At 26.6% G+C, this 17,463-nt stretch overlaps 1 protein-coding gene across 1 annotated transcript in view; it reads left to right on the top strand.

Annotated features, from left to right (window-relative positions):
• The window catches only part of LOC107442904 (telomere-associated protein RIF1), a gene marked incomplete in the record, with an annotated part of 71,971 nt that overhangs the window by 20,828 nt on the left and 33,680 nt on the right, over nucleotides 1–17,463 (top strand). The window contains 11 exon segments of the mRNA XM_071179623.1: nucleotides 1,998–2,149; nucleotides 2,973–3,048; nucleotides 4,664–4,780; nucleotides 6,085–6,192; nucleotides 7,225–7,379; nucleotides 7,915–7,995; nucleotides 8,467–8,537; nucleotides 9,238–9,421; nucleotides 11,826–11,933; nucleotides 13,728–13,877; nucleotides 16,139–16,232. Of these exon segments, the coding sequence (XP_071035724.1) occupies nucleotides 1,998–2,149; nucleotides 2,973–3,048; nucleotides 4,664–4,780; nucleotides 6,085–6,192; nucleotides 7,225–7,379; nucleotides 7,915–7,995; nucleotides 8,467–8,537; nucleotides 9,238–9,421; nucleotides 11,826–11,933; nucleotides 13,728–13,877; nucleotides 16,139–16,232 (1,296 nt within the window).

The raw sequence follows: 17,463 nt of genomic DNA, 5'->3' as shown, positions 1-17,463 counted from the left end.
TTACTCATCCTAAAAAATAATTAAGATAAACATAAAAACTTTCTTGAAATAAGTTCGTAACTTAAGGAATAAAGTGTATTTTCATGTGCTTTCTTTTTAAAAATAACTTTGACTTTAAATTGTAAAAGCTAATCTTACTTGCAAACAATATCATACTGTTGCTAATTTTCAAAATGCCAGTTACAATTGAGGGACGTTAAAAATGAGAATTGATATTAGATCAGTATACATGAGAGCTTATTTTATTAATGACCAAGTTGTGATTTTTCAACGAAATTTATGCCATGCAGATCAACCTAATAATGACTTTAAACGATTTTTTCCTCTTTAAAAGAGTCGAAAAAGTTCTTAAAAAAGATGGAGACCGTGTAAGAAATGAAAAATTATATCAGATAATGATTAAAGTATTCTTGCTATTGTATTTACCAAAATATTTGTTGAATTTACATTATATAATTTATTAACTGACCTGATTTAACATTATAGTTAGGTTATAATTTTAAGTTAATTATCAAAATTATAATAAATTAAAGGTGTAAAGTGATAAGAAAAATTAGTCAACCTAAAATTTCTTTTTATCTACTTTTGCGAAATTTCTAACGTGATGAACTGTAATTAGTGTCATGATTTTTAGACATTTATTCAAGTTTGTTTTTTTTTTCAGTTTCTAATGATATATATATATCCTTAAAGTATAGTTATATTTTTACTGATGTTTATGAAATTATATGATATAATAAAAGATGAACAGTCCTATTTTTGTAAATGATATCGAAAAATTAGTAATAGTCTCCCATCAGAAGTTGTCATGTGCAAAGTGAGAGTAAAGCGGACTGGTAGAGTTTGATCCTGAGATTCAGGGAAAGAAGAAAAAAAATTGAAGCAAAATGGAGAATCTGGAGAAAGTGAACGTAGGCATTTTATTTTATAACCATCATTGAACAGCTGACACAATTCTGAGTTTACGACTATCAATGTTCAACTCTGCAGTTTTGTAGTCATGAACCTAACCCAGAAGACAAGGGAACTACTGGATACAGGATCAGGACAAGCTAGCCTTTATGAAAGACTATTTGATGGTACTAACCTGCATTTGCCTTACATTGGTAGGAAAATCTTGAAATTTCTCATGGTTAGCTTGTTGGCAAGGGGTCCTAACCCATGACCTGTCTACCACTATGTCAGCAATGTTGCTGGTGCGAGCTGAGAGCAGATTTCATATCAACCAATTACCTCTAGGATTCAAACCTAGTGCCCCTCATTTGGAGACAAATGCTCCATTCCCTGAGCCACTGTGGCTCTATTTGACATATTGTAGAAAAGAAATCAAATTAATTTAAAAAGCTTCCAATCATAGTGAACCAAAAAATGAAATGGTGAGCCAGTTAACTTTTGACTATGGAATGCCAGTTTTGAATTCTCGCCAAAAGAAGAACACTATATTTCACATATTTAAATTCTCCTCGCCTTTGAAAAAAGGGAGCTCTTTCGATAGGGTTTTATACTTACTTGAGGCTTTATAATACTTATTCATAGCTACTGAAAATCATGATTTCTAGCGATTATAAATTATAGTTACTTGTAAGCATAATTTATGATTGCTCTTGGTTATGATTATTTTTAAGTTTTGTGATTAAAGGGTTTTTGTTTCATGAATACATAAATTTATTATCCATGCATTGTAAGAAAGTCACAGCTTTTAGCTAAAAATGTAATTTTATTTATTATAATTTTTTTAAGCAAAAAATGTTTCTTTGTAATTGAAACAATACATAATAAAAGTGCAATGTAAAAAAAAAAAGAAAAGGAAAAAAAAACAGTGATATGCGTGTACGTCATTAAATTAGCAAGACCAATGTCAATGTTTGCTCCCAATATCTGTTAACTTGGCTGGAAAGTGTTTATACTCATTTAGCCAAATAGCCTGACAATTAAGAAATTAAATGTGATGTTTCTTGAATTTAGGTAGTTTGTTTATTTAATGTTTTTATTTTTAGATGTTCTAAATGACTCCAAAAAGCTCCGCTTTGTCCTAAAACCATTCAAAAATCTTTCTCGGTGTAATGAGAACACATCTTTAGCGATTTGTGATACTTGGTGGCATCTGGCATGGAGTTTATCTCATAACCTTTCCTCTAGGTTTACTGAGGTGGTTTTTATTTGTTTTAGATTTTAGTTTTTATAAGAGTAAGACTTTGGTGCTATTTAGGTTACTTTCATTTGTATGAATTATTACTAACATGGATTTTTTTTCATGTGAAATTATTATATATCTTTGAACTATCTATTGAGAAAGAATAAATTCTGAATTAATTATAGTCGTATCTTTTTTTTTTATAAAAAAAATTATTTCTATTATGTTTATCCTCTTTTATCTTATCTAAAAATATGCTTTATCATTTCCCAACTTCATTTTTTTATTTTTTATGGTTGATGAATATATAGTTTTCTATATATTCATCTCAAAGTATTATGAGTTCAGATAAATAAAATTATACTGAAAATCCTTAAAGCTTTCTGTTCTAACAAAGTAATTCCGAATTTTTTTAAAATTATTATTCTTGTCTTTATTATCTATACGTATAATAAATTTCTGATTTTTTTTCTTTGATCCGCTATAAACTCTGAGTTGTATACAAAGGATGAACAAATAAAATTATTAGACGATCCATAAAGTTTTAAACTATTAAAGAAGCTTTAAAGAAAAAAGTTGTCATAAAAAATTTTGTATTATTGTATTTCTATGCATTATTACATTATTATTATATATAATTATACATATATATTATATATTATGCTTAAATATACAATATATTTCCTTCTCTTATAAGGACTTTTCTAGTTTACAGTATATTTTTGTGATGTTTTATTATATTTGTCTAAGCAATTATATTTATGGATTTTCTCAGCCTTAAATCTATGCCTGATTAATAGTTTAAAATAATAATGAAAATTTTTGGCTTTCTTTAAAGGTATGTATCCCACTGTTAGATTTTGCAATGGGAAGAACTTTATCTGGATCACATGAAAAAACAGCCCCAAAATCAAGTATGTGTAATTTTTTACATCCCATAATAAATTTTTTAGAAATTAAACTTTTCTTTCCCGTGAATGCAACTAGTTATAACTTTATAACTGATTCGAAATAAATTATGTTATTTCTATTATGTAAACTATTATATTATGTTTTAAAATTTTTGTTTCAAAGCTTTGCATTTATTTTTAAAGAATTCTTTCTCTTTCATTTAAGTGTGCAATAATCAGTCGAAAAAGTTTAGATGAAAATTCATTATTGAATTCAATTTATTTTCAATTTTTCCATTCCATACTTCATAACTGAAATTTAGGTTCTCTGTTAGCTCTATTACTTTTCTATACATACTCAGAATCAAGGTGTATTTAACACAGAAAATTTAATTAAATATAATGGACTTGATTCAATTTATAAATTTTTTTTACTTTCAAATTTAAAGATGTAAGTTTATTTACAGTAAAAAAATTATGAAATTATATTTTCTTCTGGAAAAGTTAAAAACGTGTTAAATTTTGATTTTTTTAAAAGACAACTGTACACTACTTCAAATTTTTTATACTTTAAAAAAAAAGAGAAAAAAACATATCTTGAGTAAATATTATTTATAATTTTTTGCACTTAGTTTTTAAATTTTTTAAAACAATGTAGTTTTTTATTATTGAAATAAAAAACAACTAAGTTATTATTAATTAATAAAACTGAATTCTATCTTCTTTTGTTCCATTCATTCATTCAATTATTTCAGATATATATTTTTTTCCTTCGGAGGGAAATTCTCCGAAATTCTTAGAATCACGAAATTTTTAAGTTTGTTTACGCATTTGGTTTTTTGGGAGATATATAAAGCAAAGAAATACATATTAAAATGTACAATTAATGAGGTGTAACATATCAGAGCTACTATACCATACATATTAATTACAAACTTTTTAATTTGTTGTAATAGTAAGTTAACCCATTTGGAATAATTTTTCAGGTACTTATTCAATGAACAAAATTGTCATGTATATATATGTGTATATAAACACAATGAAAAATAGATTTTTCTGGTTAATCAGTTTTTAACATGAATGCATACCTCGAAAAATCTGTTTTTTTTTTTTTTTTTTTTTTTATATGTAATTTTTATATTTTCTTGTATGAAAGATTTTGCTTTAAAAATTTTTTGGAAAAAAGGAAAAAAGTTTTGTTTGTTTTTATTATAAGTGTCAGGAAACAGACGTTTCTGAAAAATGGAAGACAAAATAAGGGATTTTGTTCGGTATATATATGTGTATATTCTATTATTGTCACNCTTTACTGTGATTGCAACTTGTTTTTAAAAAATTTTTGGAAAAAAGGAAAAAAGTTTTGTTTGTTTTTATTTATAAGTGTCAGGAAACAGACGTTTCTGAAAAATGGAAGACAAAATAAGGGATTTTGTTCGGTATATATATGTGTATATTCTATTATTGTCACCTTATTTTGATCATACTTCTGAAATCTTATTATGATTTCTACTTTTCTTATTATTATGATGTTTCCAGACAGGTTTGAATATAAATTTACTTAAATGTGAATGTGTTTATATTACTTTTGTTGATTTGTTTAGAGTTTTTTTTTTCATGTATGAATTGTTCTCTGTTATAGATCAAGTAGTTCTAATTAAGAGAAGCTGTCATCTGCTCCTGAGAATTTTAGAACAACCGCAGAGTACAAACTTAAATAGAATTTCAAGTCCTAAAAAATTACCTCCAATTATTTATCGTAAGTATGATGAATTTTGCTAACAGTTTCAATATTAACTAAAAATGTAGTCATTTTTACTGATTTTATTTTTATTTTATGAATGCATAAAATGAAGTTTAATTAATGAATCACGTGTTAGGTTATTTTACTGTTGTGACTTAAATTTTTTTTTTAAATTCAGACACTTAGTGATATTTTGATTTTTTTAAAATAAGATTAAAGTAAAGAATTCTTGCTGTTGTGGGCCTGGGAGGGATTCTACTATTTTGTGATCGATGATAGTAGCTCTGTGTTCTGTATTGTGCATCGTCCCTTATTTTCCGCTGAGGCATACTGGTCCCTATCAACTTGAAGAAGGGTGGCAACGAAATAGAACTCTTGTCCTTAATAATAATTTGCTCAGTCCTTTAACTATGCCCTTGCATCTCGTTTTTATAGGTAAAATACATTTTGTAGCTATAATGTAATCATCACTAGTTTTCACATATATACTGTAATCATAACTAGTTTTCACATAAACAAGTATACTATTTTAAAAAAATAGGTTTGAATGTAAAATATATTTGTACCTTTCATTCCTGCTTTAAGTGTTACCTAATTTGAGTAAAGTAATAAAATTATTTATATCTATTGAACATAGTAGTAGTGAAATTGTTCATTTTCATTGATATATTTTCAATAATAATGAAATAAGAAATTTTTTTTCCACAAGGATTGAATTTTACTTGAAGCATACTTATGTGAAAGAGCTGTTAGGCAGGATAAACATTTACTTACAATGTGCTTGGGCTAAAAAAAAAAAAATTTAAAAGGCAATAAAATTAAATAGTTTAAGTAAGTTAATATTATAATTTTTACAGAAATAATAGTCCTATTGAGTTCAATGTCCTAACTGCACCTTTGGAATTCAAGTTAGTGAAATTTAAAGGGGATTATTAAACAGTGAAAATAAATTTTAATTGTTCTCTCTTTTTTTTTTTTTCATAAGAAAAATTACTTAGTTCATGGTATTAGAATGAGAATGATGCCTTATAATCAGAATGAAAGTGAATGTTTAATTTAAAATATACTGTAACTGACTAATTTTTGTCAGACTTTTTTTTTTTGTTGCACATTTCCTCTATTTCAGTCTTTAACCTATTACAATATTGATTTTTTAAGTAATGAATAATAAGGATAATAGTTTTTTTTAATTAACTGCACAATCGCATATTTATGTTGGAAAAGTAGAAGCTAACATTTGTGAGAACATTGTAATTAACTAAATTTTTAATCTCTTTGTTTATGCAGCCCAGAATTTTAATTCCTGCATTTCTTTATAGCTTCACTTCAAGTACCTTTAGAACAAAAAGTTATCATACGTCATTTTAAAGAGATATGTTCTGTAATCAAAACTGTTTTGGAATCTCTTAAGAATGTTAAAGAAATGTGTAAGTATTTTACATTTTTGGACTAGGTATAAAATATGTGCTATAATAATATTTTTATATTGCTGTACCTCTAGCAAATGAAATTAAATAGTGAAATTGTTAGATACATTGTGTGCTGGATAATAGAATTGTTAATATGATTATGATACTTATCAGTTATGATATTAATAGATTGAAATCTTCATTCCCTTCAAAAATATAATAATTGGAAATAACAGTTAACATATTTTAAGCGTTCAAAAACAGACACCCATTTTCAAAACTTGCCAGAGGTGAATAAGAAGAAAAAGTGATATGAAATACAAAATGTGAAGTTACCCACAAAAAATGAAAAAAAAAATTCCATTCTATTTTGATTGGCAATCTTACGTTTTATATTTCAAATCATTTTTATTTCTTCTCATTCACGTTTGACAGGTCTGGAAAATAGGCGTCTGTTTTTGAGTGCTTGAAACACGTCAACTGCTATTTCCATTTTGTATATTTTTTAAGCTAATGAAGTTTTTAGTCTAGTAATATCTTGCTGCTTCAGTTTCCAGGGATTATTATTTAACATCAGTTATGATATTAAATTGCCTTTGTTCTTTTAAGACGATGAAAGGCAAGGCTTTTTTTAAATAATTCATTAAGTAAGTTTTAAAAGATTTATGATAGAATTAAATCATAATTAATGATAACCTAATCACTTTCATGTCAACGCATCAGCATTAGGCTTTCGTTTTTCTGTAGATCTTATTTTGTAGTTTTTTTAATTCGAAATATGTTGAGTTAATGCTATAGTTCACATCCAGTAAAAAATATTTTCTGAAAAAAGGCATTAAGCTAGAAATAATTTTTTTTTCTGTAAGTGACTGCAATGAATTATTTTTAAAGTTTTAAAAGTCTGATAATTATCTTAATCTGCTGTGAACAATTTATTTTTATATATGCAATCAACATTTTATTTAATGCTGTAATTAGTTGTAATCCTTTAATTTCTATGTTTCCAATTTTAATCACTCTAATTAAATAAACACCTTTTTAATTTTGTAGCAAACCACATAGAGTGTCTGATGAAATCTGCACTCTTTGTTGTATCAATTACCGCTGAGGATCGAAGCAAAGAACCAGTGGAGGCAGTTACAGCTTTCTTAAGTCTTGTTTCTGATATAACAGATTCACAGTTGTGTTCATCTTTAGTTTGTTTAGTGAGTTTATTATTTTTTTAGAAACATTTCATTCTAAAAAATAATATTTTCAAAGATCTTTGATTTGAAAACATACAATTAAGGGAAAAAAACTTTTAATCCACTCAGACTCTTGTAATGAAAATAAATTTTCTAAATGAAAATAAAAAAATTGCTTAAAATCATTTGGATTTATGTATTGTAGGTGGTTGTTGTGTCACTCAATTTTTTTCTTTTAAAAAAAAACTATATTATCTGAACCAGCTATTTAGTTTTGAAATATTCTTGTCTTCTTAAAGTCATTTCTCAAAGATCTATGCATTTGTTGTAAAATTTAAAATTATAAGCAATTTATCTTAAGAAAACTAATTTTTTTTTGTTGCATTTAAACCCATTTTGAAAATTTAGAATCTTTCGTTTTGATCTATAAGTTATACTTATTTTTCAAAGTAACTTTTAGTTTGATGTGTTGCTTAATTTTCTTTACCTAGTTCATAAAATTATTCAACATTATGTATCCTTATTCTCTAAGGTTTTTTGTTTAAATTTATTTCAGAAATGTATTGACAGTCTTAGCAAATTACCACGATCTACACTTACATCTCATTGCTATAATGGAGGATTTCGTAAATCTCAGGTATGGAGAAAAAAAAATGAGGCATTTGGTTTAGTGAAAAAAAATTTTTTTATTGTAAGAATGTTAAAATTTTCCTTTTTTAAAATTTTTAAAAAAAATATAATGTAATAGTTTGTTATATGCATTGCGTTACATAAATAATGGGGCTCTTATTGTTTTTTTTAACATTTAATAAGATCTAATTTTTTCTTACATACTTTCAGGCCCTTAATAATTATTATAAAAATATTGATATTGCTGTAATAAAAATTGTGTTGAATTTCTTCTTCACAACTTTCAAAATAAATTTCTATCAACATCTAAAGTTATCTCAAGTTAAGTGATACCCAATGTTCTTTGTTTTAGGTGTCACAAAAATTTAATATATTTTCTTATTTTTAGTCCTCCTTAAAAATATGTCTTTTAACTTAAATTTGCCTCCAAGCAATCAATTTTGATAAGATATATTGTTATTATTATTTTTCTTTTTAGGATATCTTGTGCACAACTCTTTTGAAACTTCTTCTGGACCCTTATTTATTAACCAAAGAAACTCCAAAAAGGTATAATTTTGATTATAATACTTGTTTTTAATCTAACTAAATGCAAACTTTTTAAATACAAATTGCTAATGTTTACTTTAAATTGTTATTTTGAACTTTATTTATGTTGATAAATATCTATACTTTTTCTCACTTTTAATAATAATACATAATCTTAGAGATGCTAGGATTGTAAAAATCATATTACAATACCCATATTAGGATACTAAGGATAATATTTTAGAATAATACAATGCCATTGATACCTATTACCACAATTAATTAATCACAAGGTGAGTAATCACAAGGAGGGTAAATTTTTGGAGAAATTTTGCATCTCTTAACATTGAACAATATTTTTTACTTGTTTATTGAAAAAGTATGTATATTACAGGTAATCATTACATTGTCACCCAAAAAGCTTTTAAAATTTAAATCATATCTATCAGACTGATTTTTAAACACATGAATTTTATTTAAAAAAAAGGATACCATCTAGGATTACTAGCTCAGTATGATTTAAGTAGTTATTTTAATTATTTTTAAATTCATCATTAGTTAAAGAACTGTATGATAATACTCTCAAATTTAGTATAAAACATGTATATTTAGTATAATGTATATATATTTAATATAACAGTTGTAAACTTATACAAATAAATTGTTATACTGTAATGAAAATTAGTTAATCATATTTATTTTTTGTATTTTCTTTTTCTAGGTTTTTGACCGCATATAATCGTCTTGTACAAACAGGGTTGTGTGAATCATTAAATCCTTTATCAATGGCACAGAAATTTACTCACTGTTTGAAAGTTGCTGCTGCACCTGGAATTATGGATTCTGAAGTAGTTTTTGATATGTGGTCTGGTATCGCATCTCCTTTGTTGGAAAATATTGAGAAGGTGAGCATGCATACGCTTTCTATTTCTAAGGATGGGTCAAAAATTAAACATAGTCAGCCTGTTCTCAAACTTAAAAAAAAAAGATTTCAAATATTTGATTTTCTTGGCATCCTTTTGAACCCTTAATGAGGCCAAAAAAATTTTTTATTAATTATTATTTTTTGCATATGTTTGCTGTTATAAATTCTCTGTCCCATATGCAATAAGAAATGTATGATTATATTTAATCCCCACTAGTGTTTAAAAAATGACTATTTAGAGTTGTTTCTGCTTTTTTTTTCTTCGTATAACTTGAGTTTTTGAAATAAAAAAAAAGCTTAAAATTCTGGCATATTAAAATATGTTAAAAGACTTGTGTGTAACTTTTTTAAAAAAAATGCAGAAAGATGCTTTTTTCATTGGGTGTTTTTAGAAAGTGATAATTTTTCTCTTTTCTAAAATGAGATTTTCTTTTCTTTACCATGTCGATTTTCACCAGTAATAACCCAAAAAGCATGCTTTTCACATTGCTCCATTCAACACTTTTATAATTCATTCAGCCACAATCCATTTTGGTGTGCCACCGGTTCGTAGCATTTGAAAGCGATAATCATTTTACATGTTTAATGAAATCATTTTAAATATTGCAGCTCGACTTCTGCATACTTTTAACCGGATTCGGAAGGAATCTTACAATCTCATGTGAAACTGTGCTGCATTTTGCGAGAGAATCATGATTTCGGGTTACATTTTCAACCCTTTGAAATCGAACCAAAAATTCCCCCCAATTTTTTTTTTTCGATCTTGAGAACCAACTGAACATCACCAATTTTTTTCCCTCAATATAAAAATAAATTTTTACTTGTCTTGTTTATTTCATCACTGGTGAAGTGCCATTGTCTTTGTCATTGACAAGCCAATGATGTTCTCACATTTTTCTATTTATAGATCTGTACTATAATTCTTGATCTTGACTTGGGGATTATTCACTAAATATGTATTTTCATGTGGGTCCAGAGCTATCAGCAATCACAGAGCTTCATCATCAAAATTTCCATCTCCCTCTTATTCATTTAATTCAATAAAGATGAAAATTAATTGAGATTTTTAATCCTAGGATTTATACCTAAGAGACCATCCACTTATTGCAAAATATTTTTTGAGCTTTTTATTGTATTGTATATTATACATAATTTTTTTATTGTACCTAATACTATCGAAGGAAAAAATACAATAGGAAAACTCATTTTTACAAAAATAATTACACGCAAAGAATAGTTAGGAATAATTATTTTCATTATTTATATTGTTACTTTATTTAATTTTGTTTGAAAAAATAAATCTTTTTATTTATGTCCCTTTGAATCTAAACTGCGTTTTGTTAAATGGTAAAAAACTACAATAATACCAAATTCGATCAAATGGTTCCAAGTAATGAAAGTTAGATACTCAAAAATAATAGTAACAACAATAAATAAGAAGGAAAAAAAATGTCTCAAACATTATTCAATTCAATCCATTTTGCACAAGTTTTGTTCTTACCTTTTGAAATTAGGTATAAAGTCAACTTTTTATACCTAGCATTTAAAATTTTTTTTATCGTTAAATGATAAAAAATATGTTAAATAATAATTTAAAATTATTTTTGATTTATAATTATAATTAAGTAAACTAGTATCATCAGGGGTCTGTCTAGGTTTTTCTGAGAGGTATCTATTTTGTGAAAATTTAGACATAATTTGTGAAAAATTAAAAATTATATTAAAGAATCACCATAAAAATATGGATTTATCGTTTCTTAAGGGATAGAAAAATACAATTTTAAGAAAAAGTATTTTGTGAAACTACTGTTTTTCCTAAAATTGAATTTGTGAAGGTACCGCTGAACGGTGGTAAATTCGGCCTGGACAGACCCCTGATCATGAATGGATGCAAAATGTTTTTGATTTGAACATTAAATTCAAAGATAAAGGAAAACATCCAAAAACAAAAATTTTAGATTGAAGGATACACTCTTTATGTAGCTATTCTAATTGAAGTATTGAAAGCATATTTTCCAGATTACATCTGCCACATACATCTTTGTAATTAAAATTCCAAATCAGGTAAAGAAAGGTATGTTTATTCAGAGAAATAATGTTTTTGTGTTTTATTTAGCAAGTTATTGTTTATGGAATTATGATTAAGGAATTTTGAAATAGGTTGTAATTTATGATATACTTGACTAATAAAATGAGTATTTTGCAGCCTTTTAACCCACTGACGGTTCTGCACGTAAAAAGTCGCATTTTAACCTGCAGNTAGTAAGTTATTGTTTATGGAATTATGATTAAGGAATTTTGAAATAGGTTGTAATTTATGATATACTTGACTCATAAAATGAGTATTTTGCAGCCTTTTAAATCATAGTTTCATTTTTTTACAGACTCAAGAAGTGAATCAAGGTGATAAGAGGGAGCATGATTTCAGCTGCTTGTATGATGTCCTGTTATGTCCTTTTGAACACATTTTCCCTATAAATATGATGCAACAGGTAGAATATTTTGCAAACATTCATTCATACCTTGTTTTATTTCATAATTAATAAATCTCTGATGTGATTTTATATATTATGATGCTTATTTATTTTTTAAAATTTTATTTTTATGTTGGGGAAATGTTTTGTAATTTTTAAAAATATAATAGTGGTCATCATCAGATATGAGTAATATACGGGAACGGTGTTTGTCAAAACTTTGTCATTATTGCAGAAAATTTCTTAGTATTACTAAAAAAAAAAACATTTAATTTTACGCTTTTTTAGCGCTGCATTTTTCCTGCGATTACTGATGGACGGGTAAGGGCCTTCTTTACCCGACAACATCATTAAATAAATAGTTGGGTGAATTTACGTAGTGGCAGAACATGGGAAGACTCAGCTCCTTTAGAGATGTAAATTTATTTGACAAACATCAAGACCAATCATCGACCAATTAAAGGCTACTGAGCATCTTGTATAAATTATTTTGCAGGTAGATGAAAAGTTAAGTGGTAACTGACTTCTCCTGTAACGAAAACATTGTCTCATGAGTGCAGTTTGCTGCCACTCCTGATGAATGACCGACATTAAGCTTTTATGGCATTATTACAAGAGATAACCTGACTTAACAAGAGATAAACAATGAGCATAGAGATAACCTGACTTAACAAGAGATAAACAATGAGCTTAGATTCGGCTGATTTAACGCTATGATCAATCATATTCCCATCAGTTGCGTTATTGCATTCGACTTTCAGCCATGCTGGTGTAAGGGATTATTTTTTTTGTTTCGAATTCCTGAGTGAAAAATATTAGTTTTTACTCAAACATGATTTACAATTACATTCACATGATTTAAAATGACACATCGGGATTGGTGTTCCCATGATTTAAAATCATATATATTTCATGTTTCCATGACTTTATATCAAATATTATAATTCATATTGACATAATTTTAAAGCAACTATTATGATTCGTGTTCAAGGGACATAAAAATCAAGCATCAAGATTTGTAATAACTGTACAACTTTAAAATCAAACTTTGATACTCGTATTCACACGATTTTGAAACTAACACATTGCATATGGGCAACTTTTTCAAAAATAGTATTACAGCTGTTATAGATTAAAATTTCAAAAAAGTGGTGGCAAGATTTTTTAAAAGTTGGAGTAAACTTGTCACTATAACTATAACTTTTATTTAAAAGAAAAACATTTACGACAAGCAATTACAGTAATGATTACATATATACTGAATCATTTATGTTTGTGGTAATCATGGATGGATAATTTCTTTGAAAAAGAGAGCAGAAACAAAGTAGTTTTGCTACCACTTTTAAAACTTTTGTATGGATCGTAGAAATTTAAAAAACGTAATCTTACGAGACCTGCTTGAAATGTGTTAAATATCAAGATTCTTATTTGTATGATTTAAAATTCACACATTAAGATACATTATCACAAACCAAAAACCAAATTAATAAAATCTCACATCAATATTTTTATAAAAAATATTTAAATTAAAATAATTTTTTAAATACTAGCACTTTATTTTTGAAGTGTCTCTTTTAGTATTTTTGTTTTAGATAGCTGTAAAAATTTAAAAGGGCAATCATGTGTTTAAGTAATAATAACTATGAGGTTATACATTAAAAAATCAATTACTTTTCTTTTGCTATGTATTAATTAAATGAAATCCTTAATGGGTTTTTATTATTAAAGTTCGTAATACTGTTTGTAAAAATGGTATAATAAAAGTGGGTATACAATAAAAATTAGTTTACAAATAATTTTCTTTTTTATTAGTTTCGAAATAAACCATCTTTCCAGCTATGGGCTAATTTATACAAAGCTTTCATTCGTTGCTCTGCTCTTGTGCCGACAACTCACCCTAATGAAGCATGTGAACAGTTCTGCTGCAGACTAAAAATTACTGTAAAAGAAGATTTGCTCAAAGTAAGATATATTTGTTTTGAACATTATTCATTATATATATATAAAAGAAATGTTACATAATGCAAACCTCTTTTTCTTCAATGATATGATAGCCCAGGGTTGGACAACTCAAGAATTTTCAATTATTCACTCTCAAAAATATTTTTTTCTGTTGATTGCTTTTTGTTCATTATCACAACATGGCAAGCCCATTTAATTTTTTGGATTTTTATGTGTTAAATGATGCCAGGTTCTTTGAAGGCATGGTATACTTCTAGATTTGATCATCAATGCCAAATGGAACAAATTTTAAGTCCACCAAAAATAGCTGTTGGTATCTGCCACTTAAAGACTCCAAGAGCATTTTCATCTTGTGTCATTGTCAAAGTTTCTGAAGAGTAGCTGAGTATAGGTTTAATAAGCCATTTATAAGTAACTAATATAATTTTCATTTTAATTAGGTTTGATTTTAAATTCCGTGAAAACATCTATTGGCTGTGTTGATTCTCTTCTTCTGTTTATATTAACTTAGGAGCCAAGATATGTAAAGCTATTGACTTTTTCAAATTTACATGTACCAATTTGCGAATGAATAGCAGAGTCTGTTATTATGGTGCACTGCATGTATTAATTTTTTCTTGGTTGATAATAAAATGCATTTTCATAGCCTCTTTTTTCCTGGACTAAAAATGTCTGATCAGATAGTGTTCTTTCGTTAATGTCTATGTTGCAGGCAAATGCATTAATTAGCGCAGATTTAAGAAACATGTTTCCTCGGGATCTTTGAATCATGAATTATCATCTTCAATGCCATGTTCTTGAGAAGTAGGCATGCGACTTTGTCTCCCTGCCTAACATCATTTCTTATTTCTATTGGTTCTGAATAGTCACCCTGAATCCTAACTCTTAGCATGGTTTTGTTTAGTGTCTGAGCGGGGAGTTTAACAAACTTGTCAAGGATATCAAATTCTTGCATAGTTTCAATTAGTAGTTTTCTATTTATGCTTTCATGAGCAGTTTTGATATCTTGAAAGAAGTGGTATGCTCTAATTCAAAATTTTTTTTTTTTGTCTCTACAATTCCGTATGTTATATATAGGTTCAATTGTAGCTCTTTCCTTCCTGAACCTGCACTGATAATCTCCAGTGATGTTTTTCATATATGGAGAGAGTCTGCCAAACAAATTGTTTGAAAATCATTTACATGCTCTGCAGAGTAGATTAATTCCACTGTAATTGGAGCATTCAAGGATGTGTCCTTTTTTCATAAATGAGATAGACTGTGCTAAGTTTCCTCAATTCTCTGTATTATTCAATTAAGAAGCTGTGAACTATTGTTCATGTGATGTGAAGGAACTATTTGTATCTTAAATTGCAATGAATTCTTAATGTAAGGAAAGTTGAAGTTTCTACAAAAAAAAATTATTTTTAAATTTGTAAAGGAAAGAAAAAGAAAAGCAGACTATCCAAATACAGAATATGATTTCCTTTTACTGGAGACATTAAAAATAGCGATAATATAACTAAAAGCAAGATGTACAGAGAGGGATGGCAATGCTAGAGTTATACAATGTTTAAGAATTCTACACAGTCTGCTGATGAAATAATTTTTCTTTCAAACGAAGAAAAATATATTACATTATAAGTATTAAAGTGTTAAGAAAATATTTTGAGCTCTTTAAATAAGTCATTATTTTCAAATTATGATGTTAAACATATTAAATTAACATATAAATAAATAAATTGACATATAAAATATTAAATAAGTAAATTAAATTAATACATTGACCAATATTAAATCAAGAAACTTTTATATTTGACCTGTAATTGTTTTGAAGTATGTTTTTATCATTTACTTCTATGAAGCACATTTTTATGACATTTCAAACTTTTTAGCAAAATTTAATTAATAAAAATTTTTTTTTTAAGTGACTCAGCTTTTAAGTGTTGTTTGGGGAGCGGGGTGAGAAGACTCACTGAAAACTTTCTTTTTTTTTGCTATTAATATTGAAAAAAAAATTTGCATACAGAAAAATCTATTCTAAGTGGTTGTATTATATAGATTTATAAGAAAGTCACAAATTTGACTATCATTTACAACATTAATGATTACTTTAATTACATTGATTTTGACTGAAAATATAACATTTTTGGGGATAGCCATATTTGGTTCCACTTTCAAGGTAGCAAGACATTTATTGTAAGCAGTTTTATATGGTATGAGTGTTTGATTTCTTGCTATCGCTGATATTAATATTTATTTCTTTATTTTGATTTTTATAGGAGCCACATTACTTTGAAACAGTCTGCTTTGTTTTGCAATCAGTTTTCGAATCAGTTGACTCCAGCAGTGCTGGTGTTCTTCCTATTGTAAATGGTAAAAATTATTTCTTTTCACATAAGATTGAAATTATATTATAATTTAGTATATTTTTATATGCAGAATGTCCTAAATTATACTGATGGCTTTTTAGTATTTATAACAGCAAAACTGTTGAAGTTTAAAAAAATAATAATTCATGCTGCAAAATTATCGAGCAGGACATAAATTTTTCCTCCCATTATTCCTGGTTATAGTTCAAAAATGTTTCAGCTGATGGTGCTGCAGATTTTAATGTCTAAATCATCACAAATTTAAAAATGGCAAACCTATTTTAATACATAAAAATCACATTATACAATTTTCAAAATGTCTGCCATCATTGCTAAACCAAACGACAAAGTAAAAAAATAGCAACTCAAGCCCATTATCAACCCAAACTAAACAATCCAACCCAATACTAGATATGCACAATACGTGGATGTATGAAACATCATATTATTTAAATTATAGTTAGATTTAGTCACGGAATATTTAAAAATATATTGTTAACTTTTAACATTTTAGTATCTATTTGCTTAGGGTAATTATAGTGAAAGTTTTCCAGGTGAGTTTTAATTCTTTTTATAAATATTTTCTATTAAATAACATAAAAGAAAATTAGTTCTGCTTTAAGAAAAAGGCTCTCCTCCAAATTCAAATTATCATTCATTAAAAATTTAAACTTAAAATCACACTAAAACAATTTTATATTTAAATTTAGTGGTTTTATTATTATTTACTTTGTATAATTATAAAAATTTGTGTCCTTAAGCTTTTAGTTTTAAATATATATCTTATAAATAATGTTAGGGTGTTCAAAAATGTGTTTAATTATCAAAAATGTGTGAAATGTGTCCATTTTTGCAACAATGTGTCCTCTCCTTCCCCAAGAATATATCATTCTTCATTGAATGATTAATAACAAAGTTTTTACTTAATTTGATTTTTCCCTTTTTATTTAAAACAGTTTAATTTTTAGTTTCCTGAATATAAAAATAATAAGCTTTTTTAATTATATTATATATTTTTATTATAATCATTCTTTATCCTTTATATTAAAATCCTTAACCAATATAAAGTACAGTAGGGAACCGATTATGCGGAACGATCGGGATCATCGCTATTCCGGATAACTGATTTTTCCGGTTTTCTGAATCGCTACAAAAAGCCGTTTTTTTATTGTTAAACCCAACAAAAAAAAGTTTTTTTTTTTTTTTTTGAAATACTCTTAAAAAGAAGAAAAAAC

Source organism: Parasteatoda tepidariorum, chromosome 4, assembly GCF_043381705.1.
Source record: "Parasteatoda tepidariorum isolate YZ-2023 chromosome 4, CAS_Ptep_4.0, whole genome shotgun sequence".
Classification (NCBI taxonomy): domain Eukaryota; kingdom Metazoa; phylum Arthropoda; class Arachnida; order Araneae; family Theridiidae; genus Parasteatoda; species Parasteatoda tepidariorum.
This window is presented reverse-complemented; position numbering and strand designations above follow the sequence as displayed.